Here is a 15,685-nt window from a genome sequence, read left to right on the forward strand (position 1 = left end):
AAAGGATAAACAACCAAAGATTTAACAAATACAAAGGAAGTGTTTACAGGCACATTTACAGCTCTGGGTGTATTTTTCAGTCACTGTCAACATAAAACAGCAAAGTTGGCTGATTATTGTGTTAACCAAAAACCCAGATTTATATTAACAATATATTTTCTGTTCTAAAGCGGAGTAACATATCTGTTATCACACAGATTCCTGTTTTCTATCACGCACTGCACATGACACAGGAACAGCGGCTACGCATCGGTTTCCCTGTGGGATTACTCGCGTAGCCGTTAGATCCCATAACTAAACTAGACCAGAGGCTGTGCGTTTCCTCTGAATGTCTTTTCAAACCATCTTACAAAATTGGCAAGAGCCTCCACATCGGTGGCCATAAACTAGGTGCAAGTGAAAAACATGTGTGTGTTTCCACAGCTTTTGTCAACAGACTAAGACGTCAATGCACTTGGATGCAACTAGGTAGTAGTAGTAGTACATTATTTTAATGTTTATTAGAAGTAAAATTATCACAACACACACGAGGTACTCAAATTTGGGCCCTGTACAACAAGAGCATTTTAAATATAGTGCAAGTGATGCTGGAGGTCGTCAGCATGAACCTGTAATTACACTGGACTGTTCAGTAGACAATGCCCCGGCTTTTCAAGTTCTTCCACAAAAATGTTTTATTCATGAACAAGTGTAAGGCTTTAAAGAAAAACACTGCTCAAATTAACAAAAGCTTTTAGCTAGCAAACTTTAGAAATGAAGCTAATGAAAACAATGGTTTAGATTCCTATTGCTTTGAAGGCAACACGAGGTTTCTAATTGTTCTAAACCCTGTTCCTCCGCCCAGAAAATGTCCTAAACTGTCTTACGCACTTCCAGAACTCAGGCCTCTCTCTGAAACCTAGATGAAGGCAGGATGCTATGTGCTGATGAAGGGTCAGAGGTCACCTTTTGACCTTTGCATCCTCCTTGATCTTCCATATCATCAGCTCCATGCAGGCAGATGCATCTTCGCTCGAGTCGTGGCCCTCCACTAGAAACAGAAGGACGACGTGTGTCAGAACTAAATTCTTCTTCAGTTTCAGCAGGAAACACTGTTGCTACAGATCCAGATCTGTTGTCCGGGCAGCCCGGACATTAGACGAGTGTGAATGAAGCAGTCGTGACTAAAGTGACCACGTTATTAGTGAAAATTAATTCAGACTTCAGAGATGTCAGATAAAACCAAATGGCTGTTTGAATAATGTTTATCACGTCATTTATAAAAGTTAATATTTCAGATTAATCCAAAGGGGAACCTTTCACAGCAGTGACACCTGCTGGTGGCTCACGGGCATTGCAGCCAAATAGAAGTCCTTTATTGCACAGACCTAGCCTGGCAACCCATCCTATTTATGTTATAATAAAGGACAACCTGCAGAGCAAAGTCTTCCTGTTACTCCGGCGGTTGGTCCAGACTTCTAGGCTGACACAAATCTTCAGCCACGAGGAAGACTAAACATATCTGAAACAAAGTGTTTGTCAGCTTAAATGTAACTGGAAAGGACTTTCGTTGAAAACTTGGCCATGGCTGGACAAGGAAAGCAGTTGTCCTTTGACTGGAAGGTGAGCAGCCGTGTGTCATAGCTGGGAAACATATTGCACCCTGAAAGTTGCTCCACTGATTCTGTACAAACGGCAGCCCACTGCTCCTCAGGGATGGGTCAAATTCAGAGAAATTAATTTCTCAAAAGGGATCGGTAAAGTTATAAATGATGAATCATTATTATGAAGTTTCACTCATGAATAAGGGCTGTTTCTGGACGTTTACCCAAAAACAAAAGTTCCCAATTTATTAAAAGCATTTCCAAGTTCATTCTAATAATTCTGTTGAATAATTCTTCTAAGTTTAGCTCATGAATATATTTACTTATAAATAAATAAGCCAAAACAACAACAAATGTCACCAAACACATCAGATTATGATTAAAAACTCGATGATTATTGTATCTGGATCTTCCTCACCGTTGTCCTGGATGATGCGTTTGAGGTAATCAGCCATCAGATTCTTCAAGGCACGTTTGTAGGGCAGACCAAGGCGGTGCGGAAACACGATCGCCGTGTCTACGACGGAGCTGTGAAGAAGCTGCAATCAAAATAAAGTGTGTCAGCACGCTCCGCATGTAGGCCGATTTTTATCTGGTTTTAGGTTCCAGGTGAAACGTGTAGAAGCGTGTCTTTCAAACCAGGAAGTGTTCTCACTCACGAATAAGTTTAAGTTCATATCAGTTCACATCAGTTTCTGTTTATGAGCCGAAGCTCTTCTTCTGATTTGTTGATGGAAAAAAAAACAGGAAATAAAAGTTTAAATGAGATGATTTATGTGAAGCTGACTTCTGTACAATACTAAGTAAACTGAGTAATAATAAATTTGCATTATTGCATAAGCAGCATTAAAGAGGTGTTAGAAATTATTCATTACACATAAACACACAAAAAAACACCACGAATCTCATAATTAGTCAATAACTGAGTCAATCCCAACCATAGAATGTTCAGTAGGAACTGGTCGGGGCTCATTTTAGTCAGATCTGTGTATTTAGTCATCAGGTAGGCCGTAGCCGAGCAGCTCCCACCTTGAGAGCGAGGAGGTCACTCTCCAAACTGTGTCCGATGAGGATGGATTCAGCCCTGAACATGCTGAGCAGCACAGCCTGGACGTCCCTCAGAGTGATGGTGGCACTCTCCAAGTCCTCCTCAGTGACACCTGAGAATCTGCCCAACAAAAACAAGCTTTTCACAGCTGATTCAAACGCTGAAGCACACCAACGTGTCTCCGTCCGGCACTCACCGTGTGTTGTAGTCCACCACTTTGCTCTCAGGCTTGACAAACGTGTCGTAGATGACCTTCATCTCCGAGTTGATGACCGTCACCCTGGTCAGCTCCAGACCCTGCTTGGTGTAGCACTGTTTCCGCATGAGACGAAGAGGTCACGGCCAGCTTAAGGGTCACATATCTGAGTGTTTTAAAACGTCGCTCGGACTCACCATCTCACAGTCCAGAGCAAACACCCCCCCGTTTCCGTCCGGCGGGAGCGGTTTGCTGAACGTTGACACGAACCCATCAAGTGACTCTTTCCGATTGTCCTGAACATGTTGCTGAGGAAATATTACATGTTAATGTAATATGTTAAATACATTTTCTTATTCTGTTGTGTTTTATTTACATTTTAATCTGAAATCATAAGAAGGAAACTGACCGATGAGGATTTTCATTGGAAATTTGATCTTTTAATAAGCATCATATCTCATTAAATATCTAATCGATTTATTTTGTTATAAATGACATTAAAAGTTGATTCTTCTTTAAAATAAAATATTTGTAACTTTTTTGTGCTTTAATATTTTATTTCTATTTTCCATCCAATAATTTTTGGTTGCTTATCCAGAGTCGGGTTGCGGGGGCAGCAGCCGAAGCAAAAATACCCAGACTTCCCTCTCCCCTGCCACTTGGGCTAGCTCCTCCGGGAGAATCCGAAGGTGTTCCTTGACCAGCCGTCCCTCCAACACGTCCTGGGTCTTCCTTCAGGTCTCCTCCTGGTTGGACGTGCCCGAAAAACCTCACCAGGGAGGCGTCCAGGAGGCATCCTAACTAGATGCCCAAGCCACCATAATTGAGGAGCAGCGGATCTACTCTGAGCCCCTCCCGGATGACCGAGCATCTCACCCTATCTCTAAGATAGAGCCCAGCCACCCTGGGGAGAAACCTCATTTCGGCCGCTTGTATCCGAGATCTCGTTCTTTTGGCCACTACCCAAAGCTCATGACCATAGGTGAGGGTAGGAATTAGGGATGGACAACATATCGGCATCAATATCGGTATCGGCCAATGTTAGCCATTTTTTTACATATCGGTATCGGTTTGAGAAATGAAACAAACAATATATTTTCCATCTCCTCTCCATTTGTTTGCCTGTTTCGGGGGGGGGGGGGGGGGTGATTGTATAGTCATGTGAACAGTTATTGAAATCATCACAGAACTGTAAATGTGTGTGGTGTGTGTACATAATAATGTAAGTTCAGCTTTAATAATTTTCATTCTATGTAAAATTAGCTGATTTTAGAAGCATTCATGTCAGTATATTGGTATCGGCAAATATCGGTTATCAGTGATCTCAATATCGGATATCGGCCCAAAAATTTCATATCGGTACATCACCAGTAGGAATGTAGATCAATTTCATTTGTTTTCAAAACGCTTTAATAATCTTTTAATTTTCTGATCTGATTTCCTCTAAGTTTGCTTTTAGCTTTGTAAAAGATGCTGAACTGTATCCCTGACTGAAACACGATAAATAAACAAAACGGAGTTAATTACTATAAAAACTACAGTAAACTATTCTGTAAGGCGTTCTGATGATACCTTGGCACTCTGGCATCCTGGAGCTCCTACAGCTGAAGCACAGCAGCTGTAATTCGTCTCCCAGCCTCCAGCAACTGACACAGACAAGAAAATCATGCAGGATGAGGAAACGACTCATTTAGATGAACGAAGGACTAAAACACTGTAAACATTATTATAGGATTCACCTTTATGTCTTCGTAGACGTCCCCAGTGATAACAACACTCCTCTTTGCGCACACAGCTGCCGTTCACGCTGATCCTGTACTCAGCACCACAGCGGCAGCATATCTTGGTAAAAGCTGAAAGGAAGTCTCAGACTTTTAGCTCAAACATAAACTAACTGGTTCCATATCTGCGCTGATATAAACTGCATTGTGTGTTTAGAAGAGCGCAGTAATACTCACGGTCTGGGACGACCTTTTTCTCTGGTAGGTTGTGAATGATGGCCCTCCCAGAAACCTCGGGGTCTGACCGTGGGTATCCGTGCTCCTGGAGCTGCTCCTCAGTCATCAGGTACGACTTCAGCTTCCTGTACAGAACAACTCCTACAGGAAGACAGAAACATCTAAGTAATGTAGAAACACAGGATGATAAATGTGACTCTGATAATCCCAAATACTAAAAAAAAAAAAAAAAACGTGTAGGAGCATCTTGTTTATCGATGGTTACTTTAAATGCTTTTATGCGTTTTTTTGCTTTGTCCTTCTTTAACGTTGGTATCACACCTCTACTGTCAGATCTCATCACCATGGTAACTGGCAAAACAGAGGTGATAACCCCAGCTGTCCTTGTAGATTTATCAAAAAACATAGAACAAGAACATAAAGTCCATTTGTGGGAGCAGATGGTGTGTTTTTACGCAGCATATGCAAGGGTGACGTAATAATGACAAATCCGGGTTTTTAATATTATGAGACAAAAAAAATCTGATTTTATGTAAGAGACCCAGGAATAAAGTGGCCATCACCTCCATGTCTGAGCTTTTCTCTGCATAAGATAAGGATGTCTAAAAAAAGAGATGTGAAATAAAAATGTTATTTATTTTTTATAACTAGAAATTGTTTTTTGAATGGTCAAAAATCAGATAAGAAACTTTAGCGAATATGGCTTAAAATCTGCTGTGAACAGTTTTCACCGTTAATATTTTTTTTGCACTATGCTTGTGAGCATGGACCCTGCGGCGCCCAGTCATGAGGCGGGTCGTAGGCGAGGCGGTGAACGGGACCAGGAGGTCATCACTTGGCCGTTTCTAAAACTTCCTCGACTAACTAAAAACTGTTCACAGGTCTCAACGTAACACAAAGATTATTTTGGATTTTATTTTCCTTTTTGCACCTTGACTTGTTGACGTAATCAGGGTTGAATCTGTATTTCCGGTGTCGATGCAGGATCGGCTTGGGGTCCTTCGACTGCCGATGACGTCACATTACTGCACATCTACTCGGCTTTCACACGTACGTTTTGGAAAGACATCAGCAGTTTTGTTAATAAATTCTTGTTTGTTAACACCTAAATGTTTTCTTTATAATTGTAATTTGTTAATAAAACACCATATTATCTTTGTTTTGTAAAGAATGTGAAACTGCATAAAACCAACATCGGACTGACAAAATATAGAACAGTTCTTATATGTGAAGCCATATCTGTTTGTATTAATGTGGAGCTCGTCTGTATATTTCCTTAGTTGTTATCTAAATACATTCTTTGACTCAAAATATTGCTTGGTGTCTTTCAATAAAGTTCTTAGATTTTATTTTGCTCCATTTCATCAACATCAAGAGCTTTTGAGGGTCACCGTTTATCATTTGCTTATATTTTACATTTCCTTTAGAAATTCAAACATATTTTCTCCAAAAAGTGTTGATTTTTGGACTACAGGACTACAACCGCTAAGACTACGACCGCAAATTTGTTCTGACCAATCAAAATCATAACGTGATAACGTCACTTCCGTAAGCTTCATGTTCAGCCAATCAACTACTTTGACGTCATCGGCAGTCGAAGGACCCCGAGCCGATCCTGCACCGACACCGGCTGCAGGAGAATGCATGTAGAGAAAATTAAAATAAAGAATGATTGGTGGAAGTAAAGCAATCATGTGATCGTGAATAACAACAGAGATATCCTGCTTCTTACGAGGCATAGGCCGATATATCGGGCCAATATTTACAGATTTTTTTATACATCGGCCGATTTGGGTCCTTAGTGAAGCTGATTTAAAGTCAGGCACATCCAGGGGCAGTCCAGTGCTATTGCAGAATTTACTTGAAATGTATTTTTATGTTCGCTGATAACATCCGCACAATAAAAACTCTAAATTTACTTTATTTGGGTGTCTGACTTTAACACTGAGCAGTGCACAAAGTTAACATTTAACAGTTAGTTCAATTCAGAGTTCAAAAACTGATGTCATTAGAGGCATTTTAGCATTAAATCAGGTGGAGAACGTTTAGATATCAGCCATAAAAATCAGCACATATCAGGCATCGTGTCTCCTACATATCAGCAATAGAAAAAACAATATCGGTCGACCTCTGCTCATTACCCAGGGTTTCCGCTACAATGTAAATACGAGACATATATAGTCTATATTTGCGCATGTATACTAATCATAATCACAGTTTAAAACGAATTGAAATATAACGAAACTTAAAAATGTATTTTACTTTGAAAAACCGGTACAACAGGTGTTACGTCGATATGTGTTCCCCCCTCGAGATCTGTTTCTTTTGCACTCAGCTGTGAGTTAGAACCATCCACTCTCAAAAAAATGTGCGTCCTAACCCTTACCCCAACCCTTACCCTAACCAGAACCCTGAAACAAACATAAAAATTGTGCTACACATAATATTTTCAAAAATTATATTCATGCAAAACATGAATTTCTGGTGCCAGGGTGGTTATAGTTAGGGTGAGGGTGAGGGTTATATTTTTGTGATAGGGTCATTTCCACTTGCAGCTGGGTGCAAAAGAAACAGATCTCGAGGGGGGAACACATATCGACATAACACCTGATTTTTGATGTGTGCGAAAGAGCCAAACGCGCATCACGCACAGGACGCAGGGCAACGAGTGACCAGAGGGGCACAGGGCAGTCAGGTTTATGAAAAAAAACTCAGATTATATTAATTATAGTGTCAGCTACTGGACAACACGTACACAAACAACACTGAGGTAATCATCTAACTGGCGTTATTTCACACACAAACTCATCTGTATAATCCAAGCTGATGTGCTTCTCTCCGCTCTGGCTGTGAGGTGGGCGGAGCCATGAGCTTCACCTGTGGCGGATGGGACGGGCAGGCCCGGTTCTCTCTCCCAGAACCGTAAGCCGCAAAAATGATGAGATTTTATTCAGAAATGCAGCCACGTCGCCAGCCGGCTTAGACGGAGCTTCAGTCCCGAATGTTTGTTGTCTTTTGTTTTCACTCATCAGCCACAGATCCTCGCTACTCTCACTCACAGCAAGCTGGGCTTCCTACCGCGGTGACTCACTCACATGTTCCCTCTCCTACATTAGGGTTAGGGAATGAAAACATTAGGATTCCTAATGTTTAATTCACGTGTAACCAGTGTGTTTTCTCTGTTTAGGAGACGAACCCCTCCTCTGTAACCAGGTTATTCGTACGGAAGCCCGGAAATGTCAAAGTTCCTCAAACGTATTTTTTCCTACTGGCTGATAAAAATGTATTGAATAGGACAGAATAGATTTATTAATCCCACAGTGGGGACATTCACCCATTACAGCAGCACACACACACTCAGGGAGAGTATAATAACAAGATTGCAGGTAAAACCGATTCAGCCATGTTTGCTTTCATAACTTCAATATCTTCATGCTGATGACCCACATGAACATAATCCTGTTTAGTGGATGCAATTACATCATGAAGTCAGTTTAACATGATAGATTACTTTTGCTTGGCAAAATACAATAACTGGTAATATTATGAATGACCCTAGATGGAATTTAAATAATTTTACATTAATTATAACTAAAAGTTCCTGGGAGACATTTGTGACATGTAGCCGTAACTCTTTACTGATGATAGACAGACGATGTGAGTCCTTGTACCCCCCCCCCCCCAAAATAAGCACCACATACAACAATAAACACCCAAAAACATACAATCTTATGTTTCAGAACACCGTCTCTGCACGTCCTCGTCCCCCCCCAGCCCACAACCACAATTTCATAAAATCCTAGAGGAAACCCTGCCTTACCAGTGAGTTTCTCCTCCTGCTGTTTACCCGACCTGTTCACAGTGAAGCTGGTTGTAGCTGCAAGACGACCTCCCAGAACCTCCTCATGGGACTGGGGCCTCCGTTTAGCTGCAGACCCAGAACCTTCGACAGCAAACAAATAAACAGCAACACAAATACAAACCGATGCAATAATTTGGACGTTTAGGTAGTAAATAAATGTATGAGGTTGTATAATTGTTCTCCTATCCAGACAGTTTAAACAGAAGAGCAGATGCTACGTACTGTAGGCAGGTGACAGACAGGAGCTGCTTTTCCCCCGGAGCTTCTTCAGTGTGTTGACGGCTACGTTGAGGTAGATGTTCTTACTGCTGCTGCGGTCGTACACCAGCTTCTCCTCATCCACAGCCTCAGATCAGATTTACACACGTCATTAGGGTTTTATCTTTGGCAGTAAAAATTCACAACTCTCACAAAATAAATCCAACACAAATTAGAACTGATAGTAATAGACAGAACCGTGTTTTAGGCTGAAGCTGTATGAAAGATCTTATTCCTACCATCTGGAAGGCTTCGTCCTCTGATGGACAAAATTTAACACATTCATCGATGAAAGTGTCCAGGTAGCGTTGGCGAACGTTGGTGGGTACTTTTGGTCCAAACTCTGAAGGGATGATTGGACGCCTCAAAGAAGTGCTCTGGAAAAGAGAAAAACCAAATATTCCTTAGAAAATAAGCAGTTAGCATGAAAAATATAGATTAGAAGAAGTTTATTTATATAGAACTTTTCACAGATGCAAGTCACTTTTCTCAGGGTCCTTAAATATTTTTAGGCTTTATGAGAAACTTATTGTGCTAATATGTTGTTCTTTACAATTATTTATATTTAAGATGACTAGTTGCTCATCACAATAAACCAAAAGTTAAGATTTAACTTACACTAACCAGTCAGCCAAAGGGATACTCTTCTGCATATATATATATATATATATATATATATATATATATATATATATATATGGTAAATGGCCTGTATTTGATATAGCGCCTTCTAGAGTCCTGAAACCCCTCAAGGCGCTTTACAACACAATCAGTCATTCACCCATTCACACACTGATGGTGATGAGCTACAGTGTAGCCACAGCTGCCCTGGGGCGCACTGACAGAGGCGAGGCTGCTGAGCACAGGCGCCACCGGTCCCTCCGACCACCACCAGCAGGCAACATGGGTTAAGTGTCTTGCCCAAGGACACAACGTCAGTGACAGACTGAGCGGGGCTCGAATCTGCAACCTTCCGATTACGGGGTGAGCACTTAACTCCTGTGCCACCGTTGCCCCTATATATACATATATACAGGGTTTCCCCCAGGGCTTTATAAGCCTGGCGACCCGCCAGGCTTTGCTTGGTCACCCGTCAGGCTAAGCGTCATGCCCCGTCCTCCCCGTGTACGCTGACACGAACGGCGCAAGACAGTATAAACAAAAGTAGGGCCCTCCATCAGCTGAAACTGGTTAGAAACAGCAGAGGATCGTGTGCATGTGCATTCACCATCCCCCCCCCCCACCCCCCGCTGTCACGGACAAGCACTGGAAAGGACCGTCTGCTACACACACACACACACACACACACACACACACACACGCTGTCACGGACGAGCAACGGAACTCGGAATTCATGCACCATTTTATTTATATATACACATATATATAAAGTGCTGTTACTAGATCCCAAACTGACCAACAAAAAAAAAAGAAAAAGAAAATGTGTTTCGGATACCTTCATGGTGGGTGTGTGCGCCACCCTCTTCTGCATTAATGTAGATGAGGTCTTGGACAAAATCCCAGCCGTTGTTTGGGCTTTGACCCCCAGCGACGTCTGAGAGGGGGATAACACTCGACTGGTAGCTGGTTTATTGTGTGCAGGACCTGGACACACACACACACATTAGCCTCCACGCTCACATGGATATTTAAACAGGAGTTAAACTACAGGTGAAACAAAAAAATCACAACATGGTGCAAAAGTTCATTTATGTCAGTAATTGAACTGAAAAGGTGAAACAAATACATGACAGACTCATCACATGCAAAGCCAGATTTTTGTGCCTCGGTCATAACTGTGATGATTATGACTTACAGCTGATGAAAACCCCACATTCTAAATCTCAACAGGAATATTGTAAAAAGGTTCAATATTCTAGAATCAAAGTGTCACACTTTAATCAGCTAATGAATCCAGAACACCTGTAAAGGGTTCCTGAGTCTTTAAATGGTCTCGCAGTCTAAGCTGAATTGCTGACATGGATGGATTTTTGCACTATATACAAAATTTTCCACTTTCACCGGTAGAGCAGGGAGCTTCTCATACTTGTCTTGGAGGGTAATATCTGTGGGTTGGGCCGGTGAGCTATCCTCTTCTTCTCTCCACCAAGGCTGGCGCTCTGTGAGGCGGCTTTGACTGACGCAGAGAGCTGAGCTGCCTGCTGCTGGGCGACCTGCATACGCTGGTAGCACATCTCCTGAGGAGTGGGTCGCTTATACGGCCGTACCACGGGCTTTGAAGGTGCATCAGTCTGAAGAATGAAACAGGAAGTTACATTTAAAAATGACGCCTGCGTGTTACTGGAATTTGATGAGCCAGTCATCATAAACATGATCATTGATGCATGTTGCAACCACACACACCCACACACACACAACCAGAGGAATGGTGATCACTCAAATGATTTTAAAAAGTAATCTTCAGTTTTCCGATAAACACACAACTGGAAAACCCCCTGGGTGGAATTCAAAAGTTTTCATATCTTCTTTTCACTTTTTACTTCCTTGTTTATTTTATTGTTACTTCCTGAAGTCCCACACATTCAGAGCTATAAAAATTTCCAGCGAACATCATTAATATTGATGCCTGAGGGACTCCTTCTCTGCTCATTCCACCTGACTAAAACAAGAGCCTCGTGTTCTTCCCTTCTGTGATGTAATGGTTCTACAGGTACAGCCAGAAACAGTAGAACATGGTGATCAAGCTTTTGTGATTGTGCATTATGAGTCCTTCATGTTTCTGTGTCGTGCATGATTGTTTATTTTGTTAGGTTTTATCCATCTTGTGATTCTTTGTGACTACCGTCTGTGAAAACTTGCTGTATAAATACATTTTTACTTACATTTCCTTTGACAACTAAATGAGACACTCTCTTCTTCTGACCAGGGAAGAGGGTGGTTAAAGTGCTGTCTGTGCTCCTCTCCTCCTCTGAATCCCTGGGAGGCTGAGGAAACACACGACTTTAGTAATGATTCTACGGAGGTTTAAAGGATTCTGGTAGGAGAACCACCTGTACCTGTTTTGCTTGCCTTCCCTTGTCTTCCTTCTTCACATCTTTGGATTCATTGAAGATCCTCAAACACTCCTCCATTGGATCCGAGTCGAAGTCCAGATCGTCCTGAAAGCTGGAAAAGTCGATTCCAACACCAACAACCTTGTCCTGACCCCATTCCATATCATCTTCCTCCTCATCCTCGGAGGAAGATGGAGAGCGTTCTGAAGCCTTCCTCTTGTTTAAACGTCCTCTCTTTAATGCATCAGCTGATTTCCTCACCAAGACTTCCTCAGCCTCGTCGTCGTAGTCCACCTCCACCACTCCAGCCTCGTCTGGACTCTCGTCTCCGAACAGATCCGCGTGGCTCAAACTCACACTCTGCCTTTTATGATGAAGTCTGTTTTGGTTTGATGAGCTGATCTTTTGTTTGACTCCTTCCCTGCTGTTTGCTGAACTCTCCTTACTGCTGCTAGAACTGCCTTTACTAATCGTCTTTACGTCTTTTTCTCTTTTACTGCTCTCAAGTTTACCGTTTTTATGCTGGTGCTTCTTTAACTTGCTCTGCTCCTTTTCTTTCTCTCGGTCAGACGTTTTGAGTTTCTTACTTTCTCGTTCCTCTTTGTCCGGTTTGCTCAAGTCTCTTTTTAGTTTTTCAACAGTCTTGATCTTAACATCACTTCTCCTTTCATCTCTGCCTTCCCTCTGAACTTTATCTGATGTCTTAACCTTTGATGTGTTTTTATTTCCAGCTTTCTTCCCGTCACCCTTGCTCTCCTTTTTCGCACAGACTTGGATGGAGTTCTTTATTGACCCTTTGTCTTTACCAATACTGCTGCTGCTGCTCTTTTGACTGGATTTGGTCGCTTCCCTCTCAGTTCTGTGCACCTTATCGGGTTTGACACTTTTCCCGTGTCTAATTTGATCTGTCCCTTTCTTTTTGTCAGAGTTGTCTTTTTGTTTAACACTTTCGTGAACGTCCGAGTTCTCTGCCGCCTCCTCTTTTTTTCTTTGTGTCGGTGCACCTTGGATACTCCCAGTTCTGTCTTTCCCAAAAGCATCCCTTCCTGGCCAACTGTTGGCTTTTTTTTGCTGCAGATTGCTTAGTGACATGGGTCGATACTCTGTTCCAGAACTTTCCCCATCAGAGTCAGAGATGGTATATTTTTTAGTGTCTACACTCGGCCGAAGAGGCTTTTTTAAAGCTGCAACACACTCTTCATCACACAAACGAGTCTCTGGTGGCCGACTTGTTTTGCTGTAATCAGTCTTAACAGAAGCACCCTCGTCCCTTTTGCTCTTCACTGCAATCCCAGCAGAGTAGTTGGACAGTGGGTCATATTCCATGTCAGTAGATGGTCTAGACTTATCTACGGTGTATTTGAAAGAGGGAGTGCTGTTTGAATATTTGGGGCTAGAAGGAGGCGAGGAAGCTTGGTGCAGCTGTGTCCGAGGTAACGGCTTTTTCAGTGAAGTGGGAACATATTCCATCGAGCTACTGTTACACCCCTGATTGTCTGACTCCAAGGTGTACTTGCTGCAGCCAGGGGTGGGATTGTATCCTCCTCCTCCTGACGTGATCTGATAACTTCCAGGATCATAGCTCAAATGTGAACCCGCTGCTTTGCTTTTAGCAGCATCAGATGACGATAAACTGGTCCTCTCAGTCGGACTGTAGGGCTCGTCCTCGATGCGAGACAGCTTCCTTTTCTCTTTCTCGACCTGGCTGCGGACTTCCTCAATGGCCTTGTTGACCATCTCCAAAGCGCCGCTGAGATCTCCTGACGCCTCGGGCTTTCCATTCTGCTGCTCCTGTGGTCTCACCACCTCTGGGTTGAACGGATCATAACCTTCATCTAAAACAAAACAAGAAGCCCAATTTTACCTTTTGAAAAGTGTACCAACATAGCCAGCAACATCACTATCAGTTGTAGTGTTAAACACACTCTGAGCTTTTTATTTTTAAAAAGTTAATTTCAAAAACAAAGAGTTTTCAACAAGCCTGTTAAAACAAATAACTATATCATATATATATATATATATGATATATATATATATCATATATATATATATATATATATTAGGGATGCACCGATACTGATATCGGTGCCGATACAGATACCAATACCAGTATCGGTAAAAGTTAACAGATACCAGTAACTGATACCACTGCAGTTGCTTGAAAGTGACTTCATTGTAACTTGTCATTTCTGTTCACCTAATATTTTAGTTTTGTGATCATTTATTTTAACATAATTTACTTTTTATCTACCTCACAGTCTTTTCCTATTGAAAACAGAGAAGAAAATAAAACCTGTATTCCAATTCATTGCATCGGTATCTGTAATCGGTATCTGTGTCATATCGGTTTGGAAAAAAGTGGTATAGTTGCATCCCTTATAAATATATATATATATATATATATATATATATATATATAGTTTTATATTGAGGAAAACAAACATTTCCTTAACCCTCTGGAGGCAGGCGTTGCAGATTTGCAACGTTAACTACCTGCCTGGTTACTCCACACACGTATTTCCTGAGCATTTTTAACCCAGAAGTACCCCTGAAGGACTTGGTTGTTCGTCTTTTTATCAAAACTTCTTTAGAGCCTGAGAGGGTTAAAATACAGTAAAAAGTAGTACAGCTCCGATCTGTACAAAATATATTTAACCATGTAATTCTTTGAGTGAAATTATGGATTGAAATTTTGTTTTAGAACACGGAGTTAAGAAAAGTATTCAATTAAGGAAGTAGAAATTACAAACTAGTTCTAAAAGTCCAAAACCAGAGATTTGTAACATGCAGCTAATATCAATCCACAAAGCATTTCTGGTTAGACAGCTTGGGCAACCCAACTTCCCCTGTAACGATCAAGTCAGAAAATAAGACAAAGCCTCCAGTTGATATTTGACATCAGATCCAGAGCATCACTTTACGGAGCAACCAAATTAATCAAAACACCACTTATTTTTCTTTGATTCCCACATTACGTCTACCGCAAACGAGACCACCTGGTCTCTGCGGACACTAAAGTGAAACTAATCAAGCCGTTTTAGAGTTTGGGATGAAAACACGAGCACCTTTTTGTCCGGAGAGGAGCTCGTTCTGCTTTTTAACATCCGGTGGAGCTCCGTAGGACGACCGTCTCTGCTGGCAGTGCCTGAAGTGACAGTACGGTCTGTTACACCCGTTTCTGCCGCCTTTACCGTCGTCGTAGTCCGGGTAAAACGGACAGTCAATGCCTCGGAAGAAGCCGGTGGATCTCAACATGATCCCCGAAAGCTCCTCTCATGCCCGCTTGGCTTTTTACCGCACTGGTTCATAAAAGAACTGAAGACTCTTGAAAGGAGCGACGGACAATAACAGCGTCTGCCGACATGTTGGATTGGACGAGATTAGCAGAAATATCGCGTTAATTTGAGTCGCTGACGTCAGAGGATGTTAAGCAGAACGTAGGCTGTTTCATCTTTGAACGTCTGAATTTTTTTTACATTAAAACCTTTTATTCATTTGTTCGTTTATAAATGAACTCCCCCGTTATTAAATATACTTGTAGCTTTATGGTTCCGCTGTCTAGACGTTTTAAATAAGATTATGTTCTTGTTGGTTTCGATGACTGAGTTAGTGTGGTTTAGACAAGAAATAAGTAAGAGAACTTTTATTAAGCAGTCCGATTAGTTTTATCCCTGGAAAACCAAATGTGTCATAATATTTATGGCATTATTTATTCTTCAAAAGTCTCGCTACACTGCATTTCCACTTTTGTAAACCAAACTTCGAA

The 15,685-nt window shown here is 41.7% G+C and overlaps 1 protein-coding gene across 1 annotated transcript; it reads right to left on the minus strand.

Annotated features, from left to right (window-relative positions):
* Positions 1-722: 722 nt before the first annotated feature.
* rexo1 (REX1, RNA exonuclease 1 homolog) lies at positions 723-15,309 on the minus strand. Its single transcript, XM_015970924.3, has 16 exons — positions 14,985-15,309; positions 11,923-13,754; positions 11,749-11,850; positions 10,953-11,157; positions 10,362-10,510; positions 9,145-9,282; positions 8,870-8,993; positions 8,606-8,728; positions 4,786-4,926; positions 4,567-4,680; positions 4,400-4,473; positions 3,025-3,135; positions 2,828-2,943; positions 2,613-2,751; positions 2,002-2,122; positions 723-1,030 (listed from the first exon to the last, which is right to left on the minus strand). The coding sequence occupies exons 1-16, from the start codon at positions 15,172-15,174 to the stop codon at positions 942-944; spliced, it is 3,768 nt and encodes a 1,255-aa protein (XP_015826410.3). The 5' UTR covers positions 15,175-15,309; the 3' UTR covers positions 723-941.
* Positions 15,310-15,685: the final 376 nt, after the last annotated feature.

This window comes from Nothobranchius furzeri, chromosome 8 (assembly GCF_043380555.1).
Source record: "Nothobranchius furzeri strain GRZ-AD chromosome 8, NfurGRZ-RIMD1, whole genome shotgun sequence".
Lineage (NCBI taxonomy): Eukaryota > Metazoa > Chordata > Actinopteri > Cyprinodontiformes > Nothobranchiidae > Nothobranchius > Nothobranchius furzeri.